This window comes from Larimichthys crocea, chromosome XXIII (genome assembly GCF_000972845.2).
Source record: "Larimichthys crocea isolate SSNF chromosome XXIII, L_crocea_2.0, whole genome shotgun sequence".
Taxonomy (NCBI): domain Eukaryota; kingdom Metazoa; phylum Chordata; class Actinopteri; family Sciaenidae; genus Larimichthys; species Larimichthys crocea.
Genome location: NC_040033.1, coordinates 5,518,979 through 5,542,917, shown reverse-complemented (window position 1 = coordinate 5,542,917; position 23,939 = coordinate 5,518,979). Strand labels below are relative to the sequence as shown.

The 23,939-nt window shown below is 42.5% G+C and overlaps 1 protein-coding gene across 10 annotated transcripts in view; it reads left to right on the top strand.

The window, feature by feature from the left end:
• Positions 1 to 23,939, top strand: part of abi1a (abl-interactor 1a) — a 47,522-nt gene that overhangs the window by 8,054 nt on the left and 15,529 nt on the right. For all 10 annotated transcript variants that reach the window (XM_027273980.1, XM_027273978.1, XM_027273979.1 and 7 more), the window contains exons 2-3: positions 4,494 to 4,661; positions 20,247 to 20,423. In XM_027273980.1, coding sequence (XP_027129781.1) covers positions 4,494 to 4,661; positions 20,247 to 20,423 — 345 coding nt within the window. The remainder of the gene's footprint in view (positions 1 to 4,493; positions 4,662 to 20,246; positions 20,424 to 23,939) is intronic.

Sequence of the window (23,939 nt, the reverse complement as noted above, 5' to 3'; positions counted from 1 at the left end):
ATATTTAACTTCATTTTTAACCCATACGTTGCTTCTCCGGCCCTGTATTTCTGCTGTACCCAAGCAGTTGTTTGGTTATCTCTCTTGCCTTAGCTCCCAGCTATAATTTCATTGTGCATACACATTCCTCTGTACTCCTTTTTTTTTTCTTTTTTATAAACCCAGCTGAGGTGCTGACAGCCTGTCTACTACTGCCTGGATATTCTGCAGTCTCTCTCTGTCATTACTCAGCTCAGAAATATGAGATAAAGTGCCCCGGGAGCGCTCACCTCATTCTCTGCATCTCCTGCTTGTAACACAGTACAGCTCAGCTCTCCACCGCTGTTATTTACCTTTTTGTACTGAGCAAGCACAATTTGTTCCCTCTGTGAACATCTCGGGGACTGAAAGCGTCGGCTGGTTAGTTTTTTTTAGGATTCGTGGACGTCCGACCTCTGAAGGGACTTTAACTAGAGCAGACAGCTCTGAGATGCAGCCGGCGGCGGCGGCTGCGGCGGGCGATGCAATCAAGTGTCGCATCTGTCCTCCCCAACGCCCACCGCTGACCTCGCATCGCAGCTGATGCGGTTCAGTTTGTCCAGAGATGCAAATCAACACGGCGAGGATGCTTTCTGACTGGAATCTAAGCTCCGGATGTGAAGATTTAGAGTTGTATGATTAACACGAGGCCAAAGATTTAACCTCGTGTTAACCAGGAGAGCAAGGAGAACGCCTTCCCTGACATATTAATCTGATTTTAATTGTAGTTGTGGTCGCTGTGTCACTGCTGAAGGAAAGAAGAAAACTGTAGATATTTAGGGCCTAGTTTTAATTTGAAACTGATGCAGAGCGGTCGTCTTGTGCTGTTTCATCTCGGAGTTGGTCTGAAACGGATAATAAAGCGAGCATTCATACATGAACAAGTATGAAAGCGTATTGGACACATCTTTTTAAAAATCAATTACAGTCATTGAAAAACAACATCACATGTTGTTGTTGTCTTTGGGTGGAAACACGGCGTACCTCGAGTGAATGAGACATGAAATACATTTGTATGTCTTTACAACCGCAAGATGTTGATAAAACCAAGTTAATTGTGCAGTTTCTTAATATCACAGTTGGAAATTTGCATTGCAAATCACAGCTGATAGCAGTTTCTACCAGTGAATGCTCGATGTAAATATATTTTTCTTCACATATCACAGTCGAGCGTTTGTGTTAGATAGCCGTGGCATCAATGGCGCTGTGTGTCTATGTTCTGCAGCTGCAAGATATTAACAGAGCACAAGATAAAGGGCTACACCAGCAGTTTAGTACTGGATTTTGATTAAGTTGGGGAGGCTTAAAACTGAAGCAGCAAAGAGCAAGATACCCAGACTTGAAGCATCACGAACCTTGGGTCCTACATTTCACAGGATGCACCATCTTCGAGTAGTCCCTGTTGCGAATCGCAGCACGTAACCGCTGTGAAACAATCAAGAAATAACTTTTTATCGATGCCGGCGCTCCCTCACTCTCATTCACTGTCTGTGTCGCTCAACCACTGCTCGCTCTTGCTCTCACAAACCAAAGAAAACTTTGTCGTGTCACTATTTTGCAGAGTCAGACTCAGATTTAGAAGCTGGGTTCGTGAAATAAACAAAGCCAGGACACAACATAGAGTATCCGAGCTTAGATGGCCTCAGTGTCAGTGACAGTTCAAGCGTACGCTGTTTGGTTTGTCCGATCTGATCGTCTGATTGGCGGCCGCAGCGTGACGTCGGGCACAAAAACACACTACCACCATTGAAATGAATGGACAAACCTTTTTTCCCTATCTGAACATTAATACACACTAACCCGAAAACTTACACACACATACACCTGACGGCATCCTTTCTCTACTTTTAGAGGAGTCATGTGTCGTGAAAAATTGGTGGAATGCCCCTTTTTTAATCGAGCCACTTCTTAATGTTACACTTTCTGTTTGCATCCCAAATAGATGAGTGTATTTTTGTCGAGTTTAAGCCGGAGAAATTAAATTCTAATGCTGATAAAACTGTCGTAGCTCGAACAACCATCTCTGGACGTGCAGCTCGACATGTGGGCCAGCAGTTCTGCTCAGGCAAACATATGCTGCTCATTAATCTGTTTTGAAATCTCTCTTTGCAAACTGCCGTCATGGAGCTGTTTATATATTTTTGTCATTTCGTATATTTCTTTTTTGCTCCGTCTAACATGCTGCATATTGCAGCGTCAGTAGTCGGTAGTCTGGCGACGTGCCTTACACCAGATGGCCCTTTTTCTCCGAGCTCTCTGGAGGAATCTCCCCTCCTTCTCGTTGGCGGTTATCTCACGGCACATCTGCTGCTAAAAGAAACACCTTTGACTCCGTCACCTCCCGGCCCCTTGGTCCAGACTAACCATCACAACAGCTCTCCGGGTCGGGAGCTTTTAGACGTCTTGATTACTTACACGCTGCCATCAGCAATGAGACACATTTTCTTTTTGTCCATCTATCCTCCTGTGACCATTTTATTCTGTTTCGCCCTTTAACCACTACGACCAGCAATCATCTCCTCCACCACCACCGCCACCACCTACCCCCTGCTGCGACAGCCTGTTATCAAAGCCCAGTGTCGCCCCTCCAGGCAGCACTTCTCTGGTCTTGACTTTATGAGTGAGCGGTGTTGGGAAGAGCCAGAGATCAAACGTTGAAGCTCAGCTCTTTGCCTCAGCGTGTCATTATCACAGTTTGTCTGGTTTAGCCACTTTCTATGTGACAGCCTGCTTTTGTTTCAGATTCAGCGCCGTACAACAGAACAAACCCTACACAGCCTGTTTGTCTCTTTTTTTTTTTTATTGCTATTGATTCACTTCCAAGCAAGTGGTGCCATCATGCAAGCCCATAATTCTGACATACACGATTCTTTCTGAACATGACAACCCAAGCCAAAAGTGGAAAAACACAGTTCACAGCTGTTGTTTGTTCCCATATTTACGTAATAGTTGTGTTGAAATAAACTTTAGCCTCACAGTATTATGTCGTTATAGCTTGTGTCAACTCAGTTTTAGCCCGTTAACTAGCCTGCAGGCTAACTAATTAAACCAGCCCTGTGTTTTTGATGCTAATGAGCGTCATTAACTCTAGACATGAAAGGAGTATTCGTTAAACATATTTAGCAGAAGCTATCATTTAACAAAAAAAGCACCTAGTGATTGCTTTAGAAATGAACATTGCTAACTAGCATAGCCTAAAAACAAAGTAATGTGCCTGTTTAAGTAACTTAACTAGTAAGCAAGCTAATTTATTGACACTATTTGGTGCTTTTGATGCTAACGTGAGCTTCTGCTAAACATATAAAATAAATACTCAACCAAAACTTTTATTAATTTGGGGTTTTAAAAGGTGCCCCGTTAGTTTGTAGCTACGTTAGCTTGCTTATCTTAGCTTAGCTTAGCTTAGCCGTGCTTTTGATACTAATGCGCTTTATTATCTCATGAAAACACATTTAGCATAAGCTAACATTTAACATCCTTTAGAAATGAACATGTACTAGCTAGTTTGCTAACTAGCAAAGCTTAAAAACAAACTAATGTGCCTGTTTAAGTAACTTAACTAGCAAGCGAGCTAATTAATTGACACTATAAACACTGCTAATGTGCAACTAAACATATAAAATAAATACTCAACCAAAACTTTTATTAATTTTGGGTTTAAGGTGCCCCTGCTAGTTTGTAGCTTAGCTTAGCTTAGCTTAGCTGTGCTTTTGATACTAATGCGCTTTATTACCTCATGAAAACACATTTAGCATAAGCTTTGAAAGGACATGCTAACTAGTTTGCTAACTAGCATAGCTTAAAAACTAGCTTGTGCTTGTTTATGGAGCTAATGCTGCTAGCTAGCTAGCACACAAGCTAATTTATTGAGACTATTTGGTGCTTTTGATGTTAACGTGAGCTTCTACTAAACATATATAAGAAATAGTCAACCAACCAAAACAATAAGCTTAAAAGTTTGTAGCTATGTTAGCTTCTTTTTGTCGCTAATGCAGTTAGCTGTTAGCCATTTGTAACCAGGCAAACTGTTTATTGTGCACAGACCTTTAGCAATACTTTAACACGGGTGTTTCTCTGTAATGGGACCAAATACATTTACAAGATGCTGCAGAACTCTTATTTAATGCTACAGCAGTAGAAATGATTGTCTACATGCGATTAAATTGTCACTAGTGAAAGGACGTTTTGCAAACGTGTGGATGAATTCAAAAATCCACCGAGCTGTTTACGTTCTCAGAGCCGTACGCTCAGTTACATCATCTCACGTCCCTGCGGAGAGAGAGCTCGGTATCTGGGGAATGAAAGTCAGTGGGGGTGGGAGAATCTCTTGACTGCTCTATTGGCCTGAATCCACCACAAACCTGACCTGGATACGGGAACGCTGGAAGATGGATGTGAATGTTATGTGATATTAACAGTAACTGGGTTTCTCTCTCTCTCTCTCTCTGTGTGTCTAATCCTTTTTTCGTGCACAGGCTCAAGACAAGAGGAAAGCTCTGGAGGAGACCAAAGCCTACACCACCCAGTCCCTGGCCAGCGTGGCCTACCAGATCAATGCCTTAGCCAACAATGTACTCCAGCTGCTGGACATCCAGGCCTCGCAGCTGCGGCGCATGGAGTCCTCCATCAACCACATCTCTCAGGTCAGAAAACACACACAGAGGCGTACAGCTGTGAAGAATGGTACCCCACATTTCCCACTTCTCTTCTTGCTTTCACACAGACTCTGTTATTTTCCAACACAGACTCCATGCTTCCTTTTTTATATATATATATATATCGGTTCGTCCGTGTTGTGCAAGCGTCTTGACTGGCTGTGTGTTTGGCTGAATGACTGGCGGTCTGTGTGTGTCTTTTTCTTTTCATTCACTGCAATCACACTCTAACTCGTTGGGCCTGCAAATTAAGCCTGTAATAGTGGTTTCTGATGCACACAGGGACATTTTGACGCATACACTATCACAATATTGTGCAATTTTGTGGCTTATTTGACGCACTAATGCGCAAATTTAAGTTAAATAGTAGCCGAGTTTTCGCTGTACCCTTTATACTTTAGCATTAAGTCATCGTTTACATTATTTCCAGACACTTTTATGGGTCATGTGATGCGGCATTTTGATTTGTCAGATATTTAATCGACCAATTATCGTATCAATAAAGAACATTTATTAAATCACAGCTCATATCGTGATCTAAACATGCAACTTCTTGACCACAACTTGTCACTCGCGGCCCATGAAGCGCTGTAACCGCAGCACACGGTGCTTCACAATAATTTGCTCATTCTCTGCTGACCTCAGCTCTACTGTGCGGAAATGACGCCTCACCGTGGGTTTCATTATGACTTTTAGTATTCTTATTAAAAGACCACTCCCTGAAGGGGTCATAGGTATATAAATAGTTGGGATTAGGACCATTAAGAGATTTAAAAACTAACGAAAGAATCTTAGAATCTGTTTGGAAGCAGATGCAGAGACTTCCTCTCTTTCGGGTCTTCAACGGACGAGCAGCTGAGACTTGTAAGCTGAATCGAGCGTTACAACGGTCGATCCTGCAGGTGATAAAAGCTTTAATGTCTCCGTGTTGGGAGAGAGAGAAACAGTCGTACTTTGGCGATGCTGCGACGTTCTTAAGATGATGATAAGCTGTTTTAGTTATGTTTTTGATACAGTGTTCAAAGCTAAGGTCAGATTTGTTGGACTTCCTAACTTCATCTGTGTCTTTCTATAACATGAGGCGTCTGCCATGTGCAGGTAAATCCAGCCGCTCATCCAATGAAGGCATTAAGAGCTCAGACAAATCAAACGAGGAGCACGGGCCATGTGGCATCTCATAGTTTAGAAGTCACAACACACACAACGTGTAAAAACACGATAGTTTAAAAATGAGAAATCGTTCTTCATGTTGTGTTGGAGCGATCGGGGATGGAAAAGTAGGAGCAGTTCCTTTCTGGTTTTGTCTCTCTCGTGTTTGCTATCTGTGTTTTTCCTCTGCTGCGAGTGCCAGACATTCTTTCAGGATACACTGAAGGTCAGTTTTTCAGCCTGACGGAGGAAACGAGGACTTGTGAGACTGGAGGGCTTCAGAGAAAGAGAGAGAGAGCGAGAGAGATCCGGCGAATCAGAGAGAAGGAAGGCAGAAGGAAAGAGAAGACGGATGGTGACAAGCAAAGAAAGGCGAGAGAGGAAAGGCATATTTACACTCCTTCAGGTTTGGAGTCAATATCCTGACAAAACGGCACTCAAGCCGACGCCGAGGTCTCGGTGACACCGCCGCTGTCTCCATGACAACCACAACCAAAAAGCACATGAAAGATGGGAGGCGACGAACGCCGCGGTTATATACGATGAACTCGACGTCTGCCTCCGTCCCGAGTGCTCGTTTCTGCCTCTTCTTCGTCTCGTGCGCGGGAAATTCCATCCGTCCTGCGCTATAAATATAAACGCTTGTGTACTATTTGTGTAACCATGGTGAAGATGAGCTGGATAGTTGGGTCCCACGTGATGGACGGTAAAGATTCTTCCCCTTTCGGGGTCAAAGAAAAGTGAATCTGCAGCAAAACTTCCAGCTGATCGTCGTCGTAGCTCCTTACTTTGCGTGACATGTCCTAGAGACATGTGAGCAAAGCTCTACAACCAGCTTAATGATCCCTACAGCTACATAACGAAGCCTATCTCTGTTTTAATAATAAAAAGTCAGCGTGCCTGTGAGCTCTCCAGGCTGTGGGTGTGTTTTATTGCTCTCCACGGTCCGGTTCAGAGGTGGATCATTATCGCGTTGCCCTCGCCTGCTCATGGATATGAGATTAGCGGCAGGCCCCCCCTGAGGTCCTTGCTGCTCCAGCTCCAGCAGGATGTATGTTGTTTTAACAGTGGAAAGGTAGACGAAGCCGAAACTTGACTACCAATAATAAACATACCTCAGAGTTTCCGTACGTAATCACACCAATATATATATATCTGCCTATCTCCCTTTGCCCATTAATCGTTCTCCATCGTGCCTGAAGTCTCGGATGCCTTTAGGATGCGGCTCTCTTACATTACCCTGTCAGTCAGCGTGTGGTGAGACGTTGCCTGGCGTCAGGGCTGTTTCCTTTTGGTCTGCCCACAGTTACCAGGGGTTCGCTCTGGGCAGGGTGTGTCTGCTTAGCGGTGGCGTGGAGCTGATGCATCCCTCTGGAGTTTGGAAGTGTATTGTACTGTACTACATGTGCAAAATGTGTTTGTTTTTTTTAACGACTGCAAAGTTTAATATCTTCAGCAGTTAATCCATAGAATATTTTCCTACAGCTCGAGATGAGATGAGATAGACTTTATCGATCCCACAGCGGGGGAGTTCACTTGTTACAGAGTACACAAGGTGAATAATAATGAGTAAATCAGCTGGTGGAGTGGGTAGAAAGGCTGAGTCCTTCCTGCAGCGACCTGGTTTCAACTCTGGCCTGGTCCACGGACGTTTCCTCTGCTGTGTGTCGCCCCCCCCTCCCCTCGCTCTCTTTCTGGTTTCCTGTCTGTCTTCAGCTTGTTGAAAGCCGTCCAGAGTTACCGCAGTGAGTTTATTCAGCCACATCTCTGTGATGTTACGCTCGCCATACTCCCCTCCGTACATTCCTCACGGTGACCGACGGCGTGGATGGTTTGTGAGGCCTAGATCCAGCTCTGCATCCTTGTCTTCTTTTTCTCCTCCTTCACTTTCAGCAGTGATCTCCAGTCTTTCCATGGAGAGTATGCAAGCGTTGCCTGGCACTAACGATGTGACGTCAAACCGTTTTAACCAAACTAACAGAAAAAAGTCAAATTCAAATAAAATCAGCAGAGAAAATGAGCCAGTCTTCACATTTAAGAAGCCGTGACAGGCTGATGATAAAGTGCAGTCCATTAACTCCTCCATTAATCCAGAGGCATCTAATATGAAGCAATAACTAACTTAAACTAGTTCAACCCAGTTTTATTTGTGCGTGTGCTGCCAGAAATGAGTTATCTAGGAATTTCAAACCAAATAAGCAAAGATTAGATGTCAAATAAACATAATTTCTGCTGTTTCTCATGATTCCAGCTCGTCGGATCAGATCTCCGAGGCTGTTTTTGCTGTTTCATGAAGTCTGTAGCATCTTCACCTGACTTGCTCATTGATATTCGGTGGACGTCGGCGCCAGGCTGCAGTTTGACTTCATGGAGAAACGCGTGTGTGTGTGTGTGTGTGCTCGAATCTGTTTGTGTGTTTGTTGACAGGTATTTGTCCGCGCGTCACCTCCCCCGCTGCCGTCGCTCATTCACAAACCCGGGGGTCTCTCTTCTGCAGCTACCGAGGCAGAAAGGGCCGATGGGAAAATAGAGTAGCTCGCGGGGATTCCACCTTGTGCTGCGTGTGAAGTGGCTGCTAAGAGCCTGCGAACAGGGAGCGCTTTGTCTGCCCCGGCGGAAGAAAAATGCCTCGCATTGAGAGCGTCTCTGTGATACCCCGAATAGAGGAGAGGGAGAGAGAGTGAGTGTGTTGGTCGGGTCGTGCACATGCAGGCTACGTTCACGCTGCAGCTCCTGTGTCCTGATTCTGATGACACAGATCTGAAGTTTCATGGAGCTGCAGCTTCTTTTTAAATCCGATCTGCTGTTTTATAAAACTGAACCCAGAGGCGGCAGCTACGCAAACTCTCTGTTCACCTGAGACTGTCGCGGTGGTTTTGTGTTAGCGTGGATTAAAATTAGAATAAAAGCAACTTTTAATTTGGAGTACTGAAACTGAGAGGAGCTCAGAATAACAGAGAGAAGAGTAGGTACAACAAACAAGAACAGAAATACATGTTGTCGCTGTGCATGTTAGAGGTACAACAATACTTTTGAGCGCAGTACAGGAGTTCTTCTTAAAGTTTAACCAAACTTCAACAAAATCCGCAAAAGAAAATGTGAATTAATGCAACTTTTCTATCCTCTGATGTTTTGCGAAAAACGCTTTAATTTTCCAGTCGGGTACCGTTAAAACATCGCAGAAGAAGAGGGTGAAGAAGTTCCTCAAACGTCCACTTGAGGCTGGCTCCAGAAGTGAGTCAGTCTCCATAAGTCCCCATGTTAAAATAAGAAATAAACATGTTTACAGCCTGGTACAAAAAACAGTTTTGGTCTCTGTAGCTAATTTCCCCGTTCATGACAACTGTACTGAGGGTGAATTTATATACAACTCACCTGTTCACATTATATTAAGACTTAAAGTTATGCAGGATTAAGAGCGTGGACGCCAGAGCCACCACACAAAGCTTCAAAACGGCTCTTCATAAACCTGTGGGTGACCTCAGAAATATGCCGTCCATTCTTTAGACTGTCAGTGTTTCCATCCTCTTTATTAGTAGTCGGTTCGTTGAGATAAATGCGCTCATTTTTCAGTCAGGTGGCTTTAAACCAACGCAGAAGAAGAGCACACAGTGTTTAAATGAGTCAAAGTTCAAACGGTTAAAAACAAACCATGTGGCGTTGAAAATGAAAAATGTTTTAGTAGCTGCCAAGACTTTGTTGCATTTTACTTTCATTGATTCACTGACTTTTTACATGCAAATTGAAAATGTGCATAAAAACAAAGGGAGTATCTGTCGTATATTGGTGTTGCGTGCAGGTAGAAACGAGCACAAACAAAGATAGAATCTTTACTGACAAACTGTGCACGAAGACCTTAAAATATCCCGCGATGCTGTGATGATGTTTTCGCTCGTTATCACGCTCGGCTATAAATGAAATCTCTTTTCATGTTTTGTGTAGTCAAAACATTTTGTTCCACGCACACCCTCTTAGATAACCCGCACACTCTCGGGTCTTAGTAAATTCTTTCGAGTTGTTCTTTGGAACATTTATAAGAAAAAAAGCAAATGTCCAATTTTTCCATCTGTCTCATGGCAGCGTGTCAGTCACGGAGGAAATGGTGAGTCAGACTCAGGCAACAATTGTGGGAAACTCTGGTCAGCAAAAGCTGAAGTGGGCGTCTTATTGCAAGACAATAGAGCATCAGTAAAATCCTAAATTCAAAACTTGTATTTATCTTGTCAGTTTGTAAGGCTAGACCTCAAACTAACCATCCCAGGGTTGATTTATCAGATGGAAATGTGGAGTGTTCATCTCCAAAAGAGCGTTGATCAAACAACTTGATGGATTTGTTGAAAATCACATTTTTACAACTCACTGTTTTTTTGCCAGTGCAGCTGTTTTACAGCGATGTAAGTGGCTTACTCTCTTACATTTGGAGCTGGCCAGTGTGCCGACCGAACCCAGCGACCACAGTGATGATGCAGACTGGATGCAAGCAGCAGCTGACACACACACACACACACACACACTCACATAACTAGAGTACACACACACACAGTTTGTTCCCACAGCTGCGAGTCTCACTACAGTTACACAATATTCTTATCTGATCACGTGAGTGAGTCAGCCCAGTGTTTGCGTTCAAAGTCGGATTCACTTTTGTAATTATGATCTCAACATCAGCACATATTTGATTTGGTTTGGTTTCATTCCTCAAATGTACAGTTACGTGCCGTTACACTCAGCTGCTGCTGTGCGTGTGTGTGTGTGTGTGTGTGTGTGTACAGTGTCATGATAAGAGTGCACCCGCATGCAAAGACTTAGGGTTGTGTGCTGCAGTGCTGGCTTTTTGACCTCCCGTCGAGGAAGGATGGCACTCGTCCAAACAGGAAATGAAGTCTTATAGGTCTCTTTGTGTGTGTGTGTGTGTGTGTGTGTGTGTGTGTGTGTGTGTGTGTGTGTGTGTGTGTGTGTGTGTGTGTGCTTTCCTGCTGATCCTTGCTTGTGTATTTTGGTCTCTCTCCTGCCTCTCCTGGTGGTCTCTCACACTTTTCCTGGCTGTGAAATGCAGAGCTCCGTGCAGAGTTTGTCTGTATTTTCTCTCCTCAGCGTTTATTTACACTTAATCTACATGCCTCGTTCTCTTTTCACTGGATTACAGTGATGTGTGTGTGTGTGGCTGGATCTTTGTGTGGTCCATCGCCTCTGGGCAATGATTATTATTATTATTATTATTATTATTATTATTATTATTGTTTTTATTAAGGTTAAAGTTGGGGTCGGATATTGGAAAATTAGAGAATTCTGAGAGAATTCAGTAAACTTTAATTCATGGCAGAAACTAGTTATTCTTATTCAGTAAACTTTAATTCATGGCAGAAACTAGTTATTCTTTGTATTATTGGGTTTTTTAAAGATATGTTTGTTTTCCCATGAATTCATGAACCTCAGGGGTTTATAAAATTTCATTTGTCTGAATTAAATCCAAGGATAATCAAGTTAAAGTTGTATGAAACCTCTAAAATATCAAAATTTCTGAGACTTGAACCAGAAAACCTTTGACATTTTTGCATAATTCAACAGCAACAATGAATCTATTATCAGAATTATTGCACGTCGATCAACTCATTTATTTATTTATCTCTTCAGCTCTAATTCAAAGATTCAAAAACCTCAAAACTTTTTATATGAACAGTAAAATCCAACAGAGATGTCTGACTCTTGTCTGATATTGCCATGTCACTTGTAGTGCTGATCAATCGATTAGTTAGATATTTTAATATTAGAGCTGTTGTAATATATTAGATTTTAGGAAATTTAATAAATAAAAATGCTAAATATTTTCAGGTTTAACCCTCTACAGTGTCAGGATTTGCTGATTTCTCTATAATAATCATAATAATATAAACTGAAGACTGGAAACTAAGTCTTGAGCTCAGAGAACTTTGGGATTTATAGTCTAAACAAGTAATTGATTAACCAAACAATAAATGATGCATCGACACAATGGTTTGCTCCGCTTTCTTTTATATATTCTTTCATGGCTGAAACATTGTGTGATATTGGTGGCACACTTTTGGCATCATCCTGAGCAGCTAATGGGAGTCAGCGGGAGGGGGGAGATTGAAAATGTTGAAAACTGGAATGGAAAGCAGCTTTTTAATCCAGCTGGAAAATTAGTTTTGTAAACCAGTATACGGAACATTTAGGAAAAAGTCATTTTGTAAAAGAAAGGAACAGTATTATGGTGGACGGAGGAGCAAAAATCTCACAAACTACCTCATGGGACTCCAACAAAACCATCATTTTAAATCATTTTAATCGGTCGATAGCTTTTTTTTTTAGTTGGTCCATAAATCGTTTAATCTTTATGTGCCACAAAACAGAGTTCTATAAAGATTCACCCTCAGTACAGTTGTCATGAACGGAGAAAGTAGCTATAGAGACCAAAACAGTTTTTTGTACCAGGCTGTAAACATGTTTATTTCTGCTGTGAAGTTGTGACATTTGAACATGGGAACTTATGGAGACTGACTCACTTCTGGAGCCAGCCTCAAGTGGACGTTTGAGGGACTGCAGTGCCTGGCACTTCTGCATTGGTTTCACTTCACAGAAAAGCTGCAACCAAGCACATTTAATTTCAGTCTTACAAATGTTTAAATCATTCTGGAAGCCTTTCAACATCATTGCGGCACTTCTTCCTGGAAGTCGTCGACGCCTCAATCGTCCTGCGTGAATAGAGGTTAAATTTGAGTAAGTGATGATGTGAAATGACTGCCGACTGATGTTGTTCAGTGAATCATGAGTCGCTTGCCTCTCTGTGGTTTACTTCCTTCCCCCTTCCCGCTGCAGAGCATCATCATCGTTACCGCTGCATTCTTTCCCACTTAACAACCCTCTGCAATTACCTCTAATCATTACACCTCCGTTGCGCAGTGTGTAAGAGAAATGCAGTTATTTGACAGCTCCGTATAAACAAGTTTGATTACGGAAGCTGTGATCTGTAGCTGAGATTTTGGTGCACTGTATGTAAACTTCATAGCTCAGTCAGAATGCCGTTTTGGCCTCAAGCCCAAGAGTTAGATTGGCAAAAGTCAGCCGAGGTGTTTCCATATGTGCTGTGTTAGCAAACAAAGTGTCGACCTTGGCATGCTGTACTCACTTTTCTTTTTTTTTTTAATAGAGGGGATTTTTCTCTCTGCCGTGTGAGACAATCTCTCCGAGGTTTCACACTTTAAATCCCTGCAGCAACCTCAGTTTCTGGCACCATCGCACCATAAGTTGGGTTGTTAGATTTTACCAGAGGAATCCAGCTTTTGAGGGATGTTAAACAAGAAGCTGCCAAAACTGAGAACTCCCCACGGGGTATTTGACCTAACATTTTGGCTCGGAGTGCAAATGGAAGCTCCGACATTCTCGGTTTGGCCCCAGCGAAGGGCCTTTGGACAACTGTTTGACTCCACAGTCGACGGGTTTCATATGTGCTGGCCGTAATCATGCTGAGAAACAGACCAGACAAAGAGGCATTTGCTCTGGTTCAACAGCCGTTTTGGCTCAGTAGAGAGTCGAGAGTGTTGGATTGCACCGCTCCTTGCAGATGAGGCCAGACACAGAGTGAGAAGGACAAGATAGACCTGGAGCTACAGTGGCCTAGATGGCTAAGAGGCAGACATGTGACCGGAGGTTTACCAGGTCAAATCTAGGACAAGGTACCCTGGGGCAGTGGTTTCTTAGGGGGGGTTGGGCTCCCTAATGGGTCACAAGGGCAATCTACAAACAAGAAGAAACATTTTTAAGGAAACTTGGATATTTTTCTGTAATTTTTGCTTTTAGAGACCCCTAAAATTATATTTTTGACACCCTTATTTAAGAAATATACACACATTTCTTTCATGGCAAAAGAACCCAAACAATAATTCACTTTGTAGCCTAGAGTTAGTTTTTCATATCTGTCTCTTAAATATGGAGCTCCATCCAGTTCTTTGTAGTTCTACATGTGTCTTTAAAGTTTTTAAAATGAAAGCTTTAAATCAGGAACTGATCAAAGGGCAAGTAAGCATGATTAAAACTTGGTGCTACACAAACATTTTGGTTGGTACCCAAAAAAGTACCCATCTCTATTCATATGAAACATGAGCCCAATGTGACCAAAGGCAACGATACCAATCTCTCCACCGGCAGTGGAGTTTCTCCGTACACGTTGATGCAACAAAAACCACAAGATGTCTTAATGATACAGCTGAAACGATCACATTTCCAAGCCCTGTACGCGTCTGCGTTTCCACATTCCACAGAAGCAACGCCAGCAGCAACTCTGAGGAAGTTATTTCAGGAAATGTAGGAAATAACTGTAGTACAAGCCGACCGAGGCAGGTTGAGGGAAGGTGGGCACAGCAGAAAAAAAAAGAAATAGAAAAAGAAAAGTGCACTTCATCACTAAATAACTGCTGGAACACATCGAGCATCACAAATTGTTCAAATCCGCTCTCGGAGGTGAACGTGGGTAATGGGGCGAGCGTGACTTTCTTTTCCTGGATAAAGCAGCAGTTAGGGGAAGAGATGTTCACATACTCATTGAGGCTGTCTTCACCTGTTAGCCGACTCCGACCATTGCACAGTAAGCCTGAAATTGAGGTTTAAATGTGTTGAACAGACGCTTGCTTCATAGTTATTATCTCCTCCTAATCCTAACAAGAACAAGGATTTTCTAACTCATGGACTGCTGTAGAGACAAGCTTATCTTAGCTCCCAGCCAGGAACGGCCTTTAATAAGACCTTGTGCCTTTTTATGTCTTATTTCACAATCGTGTGTGTGTAGTTCTAGATTATGATATTACACGCCAGTAAAAATAGTCCACGTCCTAAATGTTCTTGGACAGCGCACCATGGGAACTGAGTACTTTTCAGTGTTTTGTGCGTGTGTGGTATCTCAGAGGAGCTGGAGGAAGATGCCTCGCTGCCAGTTTGCTTATTACCGTCTTCAGACGAAGTCTATCATCAACGATTGGCATTTGTCTGGGTTTGGCTTGCCACACACGCACAATGCTATGTAGGGTGTGTTTGTCTAGTAGCAGGCATTTCCCCATGTTGTGTTTAAGTTCCCTACTACGCCTACAGTACATGCTCTGCAGCTCTTTTTGTTTGTGCATAGCAGGCATTTTATTGAGGGTATCATCCTGCGGTCAGTCTGCCAAAGCACTTTTTTTTCTCGCTCTCTCTCTCCAACGTGCTGAAGTGAAACCAGCTGTCTCAGTTCAATATCAAAGTCTACAGACGTGTTTTTTTTCTTCTTCTTACCTCATCCTCCACAACAGTGTTTGTGTGTGTGTCTGGTGGGAAGTTGTCAAGATACGTTTGCGCAAGGCTTCGAAATTCCACTCCCGGCCCCTTTGATTGGACAAACAGTTATATTTTCCCGATGTTGTGTGGACGCATTCAGTTTCCTAAAAACTTTCCCCTGGTCTGAGCAGTGTGAATCAGTATGAGTGAGAGGAAATGGGTCATCGAAGTTAATCCAGTGCTACAGTTTCAGATTTATCATTCACTACCAGAAGTCTCAAAAAGGCTGCTCCATTGTATACACCCAGCTGTATATTGCCTAAGCTTGGGAGAGTCATTACTCATCAACAATGTTTCGCAGCATTTTATGAAGATCTGTTTTCATTTGCATTCTTAACTTTTTGCATATAATTTAATGTTTAACAAGAAAACAAACTTCCAGAGAAACATAACAAAGAAGTAGGGGGAGGCAATTTGGAGGAAATCCACTATCAACTGCTGAGGGAGTGTCTATCTGTGCTGAATGTAACCGCTGTGAAACAGCCAGGAAATAACTTTTTGTTTTGTTGATTAACTGGCTTTATTGATGCCCGTGCTCCCTCACTGTCATTCACTGTCTGTGTCGCTCAACCACTGCTCACTCTCGCTCTCACAGATCATTGGACGCAAACCAAATTAAACTTTTACATTTAGAAGCTGGGTGCATGAACTAAACAAAGCCAGAACACAACAGGTAGATTATCAGAGTTTAGTCCATGAGTCCACCTGGATAGTCTCAGTTTCAGAGAGACAGATTTGACCGGTTTGATCGTCTGATTGGCAGCTACATTTGAATCCGGCTCTTAGTGAAGCATAGCAAAATCTGAGGTGGTGTATCATCCACCCATTAATGGAAGTACATTCTACTCAATGGTCAAATATAAGGCCAGAGAAATGCAGTTACAGAAGAGCTAAAACAATGTGCTTAAATGTAAATTTAAGGGCCAAATAATGGGACCATCTTTTGTCAAAGGTATATGATTTCATTATCAGTCCTCAGAAAGTCCCGTAGGTTGTAAAGAGTCCAACTAAAGGATCCTAAAGTTTCCAAAGCTTTACTTCTTAATTCAGCATGGCACCTTCTCGATTTCTATTTCTGAAATGCTTCTTCCAGCCAGTCAGATGGACAAAATGTCAAAAATCTTAAAGGAAACAATAACGAACCAAGTCATAATTGGGGCTGTTAGGCTGAAGAATGTGTCATCCCCTTAATTGGGTGGAATCACCGTCTTTGCTTGGATGATATTCAGGCAAATGACAGATTTGAAACATGAGATCAAAACAGTTTAAAGTCTGTCTCCCAGTCAGCAGTGAAGCTGTATTTTACAACGCTGGGTCTTTTGACAGCATCTCTTTGGTATCCAAACTTCCCAGGTGGATAAACATGTCAGTGTTTCATCGAGGGACACAACATCACGTCATTGGATTCCTTGGTGTTGAACAGTTGACCTTGTGTCCTCTTTGGTGCAAACTCAAGCTTTTCCAAGTGGAGCCGCAACCAAAATGGCAACAATCTGGATTAAAAAAGAAATAAATAACAAATGAAAAATATTTAGGCACTTGTTGCTACTAACAACACAACAAGAATCTTTCATTGTGGCAACCACTGTGCTGACTCACTGGCATCCTAAAATGGGAATAACTTTTCCAGCCTGAAGTGATCTCGACTCTTTTTTTCTGTCTGGCGAGAACGTGTGGATGACGGTGATTGTGTTGGCAGCATTTCCAGAGTATGATGTAGGTCCTGAAACTAGACATATAGGTGGGTGACTCTTCTCTAGGATGTGGGAAGAATTAAAGGCATAGAGAAAAGATTAGACTAAAAGGATGTAGACGAAGAATTGGGTGAAAGGAAGACAGGATAATGGAGGCGATGCGAGCAAATAAAGAGAGGGCAGCAAGAAGTGGAGGCTCTTAAAGCCTGATGGATGAGCCAAACATCACAGCCAAAACTGCTCAGTGTTCTGGGAAAACACCCGCAGGCCTCAAACATATGGGTGACAGTGGCTGAAAACACATGTGAATCATCCACCTTTCAGTTTGGCAAGGCACATTCAGAGTTCAATCGCTTCCCACCCAACAGATGGACCACTGGGATCAAGTAAACACCTTTTAGTGCCAGTTTTACAGTCAATAGAACCACTTGAAGGAAGAGATGTGCCATTAAGTAGCTATTAGAGCTCACAGGGGTCAACCCAGATTGTGAATTTCTACTTAGATCTTTGCATTTTTGTCAGATCTATTTGACGTTTTTTTGGTCAGCGGATTAGAAAAGTGCTCTCTCTTTCGAGTAGGTGGAGCCACTCACAGGGCGAAAGTTGCGGTTTTGAGTTTACCCTTCTGTCAACGCTTCTGAAACATCAACCCGCACCACCGCAGTGTTGTTTTCTTCACATAGAGGAAGGAGATGAAACTCACCACCACCACTTCGCCTTCTCACTTCCCTCCTCTTGCCAGCTGCGATGATGTTTGTCCACCAGCTGCTCTCTGATAAGCGCCGCATGTTCAGCCAAGACCAGATGCTTTCCTATTTTAGCTGCGATATTTCAACAACAGTTCTCTTGTTTGGGAGGTTGGTTTTGTTGTGGAACTTTTCCTATTTTTGGGTTTTGGCTGCGTCTTCTTCTCCCGTTATATCTTATCATAACAGTGTCCCTTTTGACTTTACAAGTTTCGAGGGTGAGGTTGGGGTCGTAGTGAGGTTAAAGATCTTTGTTGGAGTTCGACCAGGCAGAGGATGATGGAGCTTTTCCCCTCCTCTACTCTTTTATTTTTACTCCATCCTGTGTCTGGTCTTATCCTAGCCAATCACTCCCCTGCAGATGGAAGCCAAGAAGCTTGATTAGATTTTGGCTCTGTTACTTCCAGACGATCATGATTTATGACATATCTTCTGAGCTGTGTAGTTAAGTTATTAGCTCACTTCCAATTGTAGTGGAGGACTTACACGCTGGTGTTTGCTCAGTTCGGTCACCTCATTGGGAAGACTTTAAGAGCCTCTCATGTTTTGGCAACCCAGCTCAGGTTAAAAACAAAGACTACCGTCATCACTCTTAAATCAAAGAGACACAAAAAGTATTGGAAGAGAACCGATGTTGTCCCTTTGCATGGGAAGTCTCTGTAGAAGCAATTATGTATGAGCAGCCCACTTTCTTATATCCTGTAAGATGTTTTTATAGATACTAGAGCTTGTCTCAGGTCTATACCTCGTCTTTTGACTTGATATTTTCCAGGGATGTCAGCACTGACTGTCCTGTACTGGGCTTTATATATAAGTCAACCAGTGTTGTTGATTCCCTCAACTCTGGGCTGAGTGATCCTTGAAGGCTAAGTCGTCCGTGCAGTGGAACAGTGCAGCATAAAGAGACAGAGCTCAGTCCAGCTCCAGATCCCCGTGGCATGAAAGGAATCCTCTGTTGGCGCTGGTCGCTGACTCCTTCCCCCCCTCTCTTGTGAGAGACCATCGTTTTACTGGTCTGCCCTCAGCAGACATTGCAGCCTTTCATCTCTCAAAGGAAGGGCAGCTGCTCCTGGGCTCCTCTCGGTTTTTGGTCGGAGAGCAGGGAATAGAAATGCAGAGCTGTGTCGAAGGTTTGACAGTGGTGTTTGAACTTGAAAGCTGCCTTGATGACAGCCGACTGACAGAAAATATCAACTTAATATTGATCTATTGATCGTTTATTCAGCAAAAATGTAAAATATTGTTTGACTTTAGCTTCGCAAATGTGAGGATTTGCTGTTTTTATGATTCAATGTAATGCCTCTGAATCTGGGATTGTTGGTTTAGACAAAACAAGTGATTTGAAGACGTCACCTTGGACTTTTTCACGACATTTTATAGACTGAATAATTAAATAGTTAAATGAAAAGTGTAGCAACAGTATAAAGAATGGACAGTGTATGGAAGACATCACCCACATGTTTCTGAAGAGCCGTTTTAAAGCTCAAAATCTTTGGCACTGGTCGTTGGTACTTATGCCTCCTGGCTAATCTAAAAATTGGCAAAGACGTGGGCCAAATGACGCCTGGGTGTTTAAACAAGCCATCTGTAATGGCACTCACCTGTCAATTAAAGCAATTATACATAACTGTAAGACTTAATATAATTTGGAGAAATTAGCTATAGAGATCAAACTGTTTTTTGTACCAGGCTGTAAACATGTTTATTTGTTTTGGGGTCACCATCACATAGTTAGTTTACGATTATTTGGTAATTAAATGAATAGTAATCAACAGGACTTCCTCCAAGGCATTCCCTCTTTGGCTGCCAAGTGATTAAAACTGTGTTACGTAATATTTTGTGAACAAACAGTCATCAGGAGCCAGCGATAAATAAAGGCTTCTTATCAACAGAAAGTTTGTTTGACACAGATTCACCTTGTGTCCACAAATGAAAGTATGAACGGACAGCGATCAAGTACAAAAACTTTGGATCCACTGCTTCATTCAAGCCACAATACAGTATTCTTTATCATCAAACCCCTGGCTGCAAACATGCACCATTCATTTAAAGGGTAGCATTAGTTATTTTTGGTATTTGAAGACAGTAGATTTCCTAATGCCTCTTTAAAGTAATTAGTATTTATAAATGGCACTAGATAATTAATCTAACATTCGTGCAATTACAGTTAAAAACACTCTCCTGCAGCATAAATTATGCATCACAATTTTCATATTCTGCAAAATGAAGATGAAAGAGACATTTTTTCTGTTAATCTCTGAGAATAAATACACAATAGACCTCATTTTATCGCAGCGTTCTTTTTTGAGTTCATCACCTCACATCGTCTTCACTTTTTCTGTGCATGCACATGCCTCGGTCATTGTTCTGTGCAGGACCTCGGCTCAGCCACAATCGATTTTATTAGTGTGCATTGACTGTTGTAAAAAGATTACGACCTCGGTGATGAAAAGCAAAGCCTCGTGATTTAATTAACCCGTCTTAAGCTGCTGTATGATGAGTTCATTCAATCCCAGAGGTCCCTGTTGTGTTGTGTTGTGTTGTGTTGTGTTGTGTTGTGTTGTGTTGTGTTGTGTTGTGTTGTGTTGTGTTGTGTGACTCTTGGTTTTTCCACTTTGGCATCGATCACATCTCCTCCTCCGCACTGTGTCATTTTACAGACGGTGGACATTCATAAAGAGAAAGTGGCCAGGAGGGAGATTGGGATCCTGACCACCAACAAGAACACGGCGAGGACCCATAAGATCATAGCGCCAGCTAATATGGAGCGGCCGGTCAGGTACATCAGGAAGCCCATTGACTACACTGTACTGGACGACGTCGGCCACGGCGTCAAGGTGAGCGGACTTTCCTGACTTCCTCTGCTTTACACCCGATCAGATTTCTCCACACTCAGTCCATTACTTTATCTCTGCTTCTGTTCTTCCACTCTCTTGTTTTACTATATCTACTTGTCTTCCCTTCCCCCCCTCCTCTCTTTCTTGCCAGAGGTATTCCCATCTCCCTCCTTCTCCTCTCACTCTCTCCCACTTTGACTCGTTTTCTCGCTCACGCTCGCATCTCTTGTGCTTTCTCTTTCATCTTCAGAAAGCACCCCTCCTGAACCTACAGGAATATGTTTCAGTGTGGGTTGGTGGGAACGGGTTGGGGGTGGGAGAAGAAAAAAAAAAAACGCGATTACATCATATAGGTTTCAGAAAACAGCTCTATTCTTAGAGCGTTGTGGAAGTGGCGAGCGGAGACAAATTTTGTGAGACTTTTTTTAAAGGCACTTAGGCCCAGACCGCCCTCGTAATCGCGTTCTCCAGTTTCTCCAAACCTTTGCAGAGGAATGATGATGTTACAATTAGATTTGAGGTTTATTCTCACATCAGTGCGATCTGAAAAGCTTCGAGCTGGAGCTGATTTACTCTCCCGAGTAGACACTGACGAGTGTGACATTTTCCTGTGCTATTAGGCCATGCTTTAGGGGTCACTGGGTCGTCCTGATAGCAGCGGTAATGACATCATTTCCTGACGGCTGCGGGCATTTTTTTGCGATCTCCATCCTCCCCACTCGAGCGTCCTCCGCTTCATCAATCAGCCAATCAATCGCAGCTTTCAGACAGATTGGATTAGAGGCCTGCCATTACCATCCCGTATTGTCACTCTCGATTTACTGTGGAGGGAATTACACTGGACCCGTCCGTCATTGGGGAACAGCAGTGATGGCTAACGGGGAGTGAAGCGTTTTTTTGGGTTTTTATTTCCCACGACCCCAGCACCAGGTTATCGTGCTTGTTGTGAACATTATGTACTTAAAAGTGTGTGAAGAGGTTGTTGTATTACGTACAAGAAACATTTCTTATTCAGCAAGGCAACCACTTTACATTTTACATTTAATATGTTGGAAAATAGTTGCTGAAAACACGTGAAAAGACAAAGAAAGAGTTTGTCAGACCAAAGAAGAAAGTCTTATTAACCACCCAGCCAAATTTAAATGATTACAACTATCGACAAGTTTGTGAAATTAGGTAAAAATCAGGTAAAAATTAATTCTCAGCTCCAGGACTGTAGGAGCGTGTCCTCTGAATGCCCTGCATTCCCTGCAAGCGACTGAAACGTGTCAGATGAGTTCAGAAAATGACATGACAAACTTTGAAACACTCTGACCCGAGATGAATTCATCTCTATCTCTCTGCTCAGGGTGGCCTCAGCGTGTCATCAAGCCACCATTTAAGTACCGCCCACAAAATCCAGAGACGTGTTTGCAGCAACTATTTTCCAACACATTTAATGTATTTTGAAAGGAGAATTGCCTTTACACAGACTTTAAAGTGCAGAACAGTGAAAAGTTTAAAACCCTGGTTTGGAATTTCAAAAGAACAAGAACATGAGTTGGGAAATGAAGTGCTCTGTGTTGATGATGTCTTCATGTTTAAACCTAATCCATTTTCCTACACATCTTCTTTCACTCTTAGAGATGTATTGTGAGTTATAATCCATTTTCTTTCCAACATCTGTACTCTCTACTATCTAAGTACTGACTTGATTTTCTCGTGATGGCCTTCCTACTAGCTATTGCCCAAAATTCAATACTGCATTTCTTTCTCATGGCTCTACTTTTAGGCAACGCCACAGAATGCGTGCATGATTTGCATCTTGATTTGTTTTTGCTGCCTTAAGAGCTGTTTATCTTTCACGTTAGGTGTGACAGAGAAACGATTCTTCCAATTAAATTCTCTCCAGTTTTGTGAATTTCTGTTTCTGGTGTGCTACAGGACTGAATTCTTAAGAGAAGAGTGACTTTCAAACTATCCCCTTTAATCTAATCTCATAAACTGTCACAACACAAAATATCAAAAGGATTGCAATCTAACTTCAGACGCCCCGACGTCCGTGCCCGTGCGTTCCTGAAAGCCCCGCTGACTAGATTAAACATCAGCTGACTGGAAGAATAAATATCATCTTTCATATTAAAGCTAAAAAGCATCATGTCATCGTCTGCACGCCTTGAGATGCAGGAACGCGCCGATCTATCAGATGTGAGGTCGTACATATTATTGATACGATGCTGCTGTGTTCAGAGAGGAATCAGGGGGATTTCATGTAATGTTTCTTCTCTGTATCACAGCTCAGACTTTGGTGTTTTAATTATACAAACTACGCGAAGGCCAATTCAACATTTAAGCCACTGCAAACACTCACAGCCAGTTTCACAGCTAACTCGAGGCAATAGACGTGATTTAAACTCCCATTAAAGTATCGATCCTGGTCAGTAAGTAAACCGTGCCTATAGATATTCTATACAAGCCTGCGGTCTGACAGCAGCCATCATAGGATACTATATGATTTAATATGGAATATTGATGCCGAGTATTGATCGGCTCTCTGGGCTGCGACATGCATAGATGAGAGGAGTGCTGCTGGAGTGTACGTGTGCTCTTCATCACATTCACTAACTAAACGCAGCATAAAGACGTTTGAAAGGAGGAAATCCATCGAGATTAGGCCAAGGGAGTAATACGTAATGTTCTTAAAATAGACTATAGCAGCCACGATGCACGACGGTTTCAGTAATTTGACACTATTGTGCAATGATGTTGTGGTATTTTTAAAATCTTGAGCCAGAACAAAACCTCACTGTGACTCATCTCTCCTCAAAGGGCCGTTTAGTAGCTGATTTGGAGCTTTTGATCACATCACATGGTGTTCATCATGTCCTGTTATCCAGTGAGATAAAATGAAGCAATCCTAATCCGGCATGGTTAGTGGCGCCACTATCCACTTACAGAATCGAATACATTTAAAGGTCCAGTGTGTAACATTTAAGGGGATCTGTTGACAGAAATGAAATATGATATACATAAATATGTTTTCATTAGTGTATAATCACTGGAATATAACAATCGTAATGTTTTGAACCACTATGTTTCTACAGTATCCCAAAACACTGGATCTACGTAAGACCTTTTCGCATCAGTCACTGACTGTTCCTTCACGCTTGCACCTAGAGGGTGAGGTGATAGGTATTCAGTCGGCTAAAATCTGAGATTTCACCACTAGATGGCACTAAATTCTACACACTGGACCTTTTTAATGACCAAAACGCTGACCACAAATTGCGTTAAAACAGGTTCGGATGCCTCGAAAGCCTCAAGGATTATAATTTTAAATACGATTAGTCACCGGCATGAGTCACAACTACATTTTTTAGGACGTATCCTTGGTGACTGACCTCAGGAGGAAGTGTCCTCTATACTGAACGTTGACCCGACAGACTGCTTTGCTCTAAATGTTCAGCCTGACACGCTTAAGCCTTTTCGGACTTGATAATGACCTTAATCTGAACCTGTCTGTCGGTTATTCAGCTT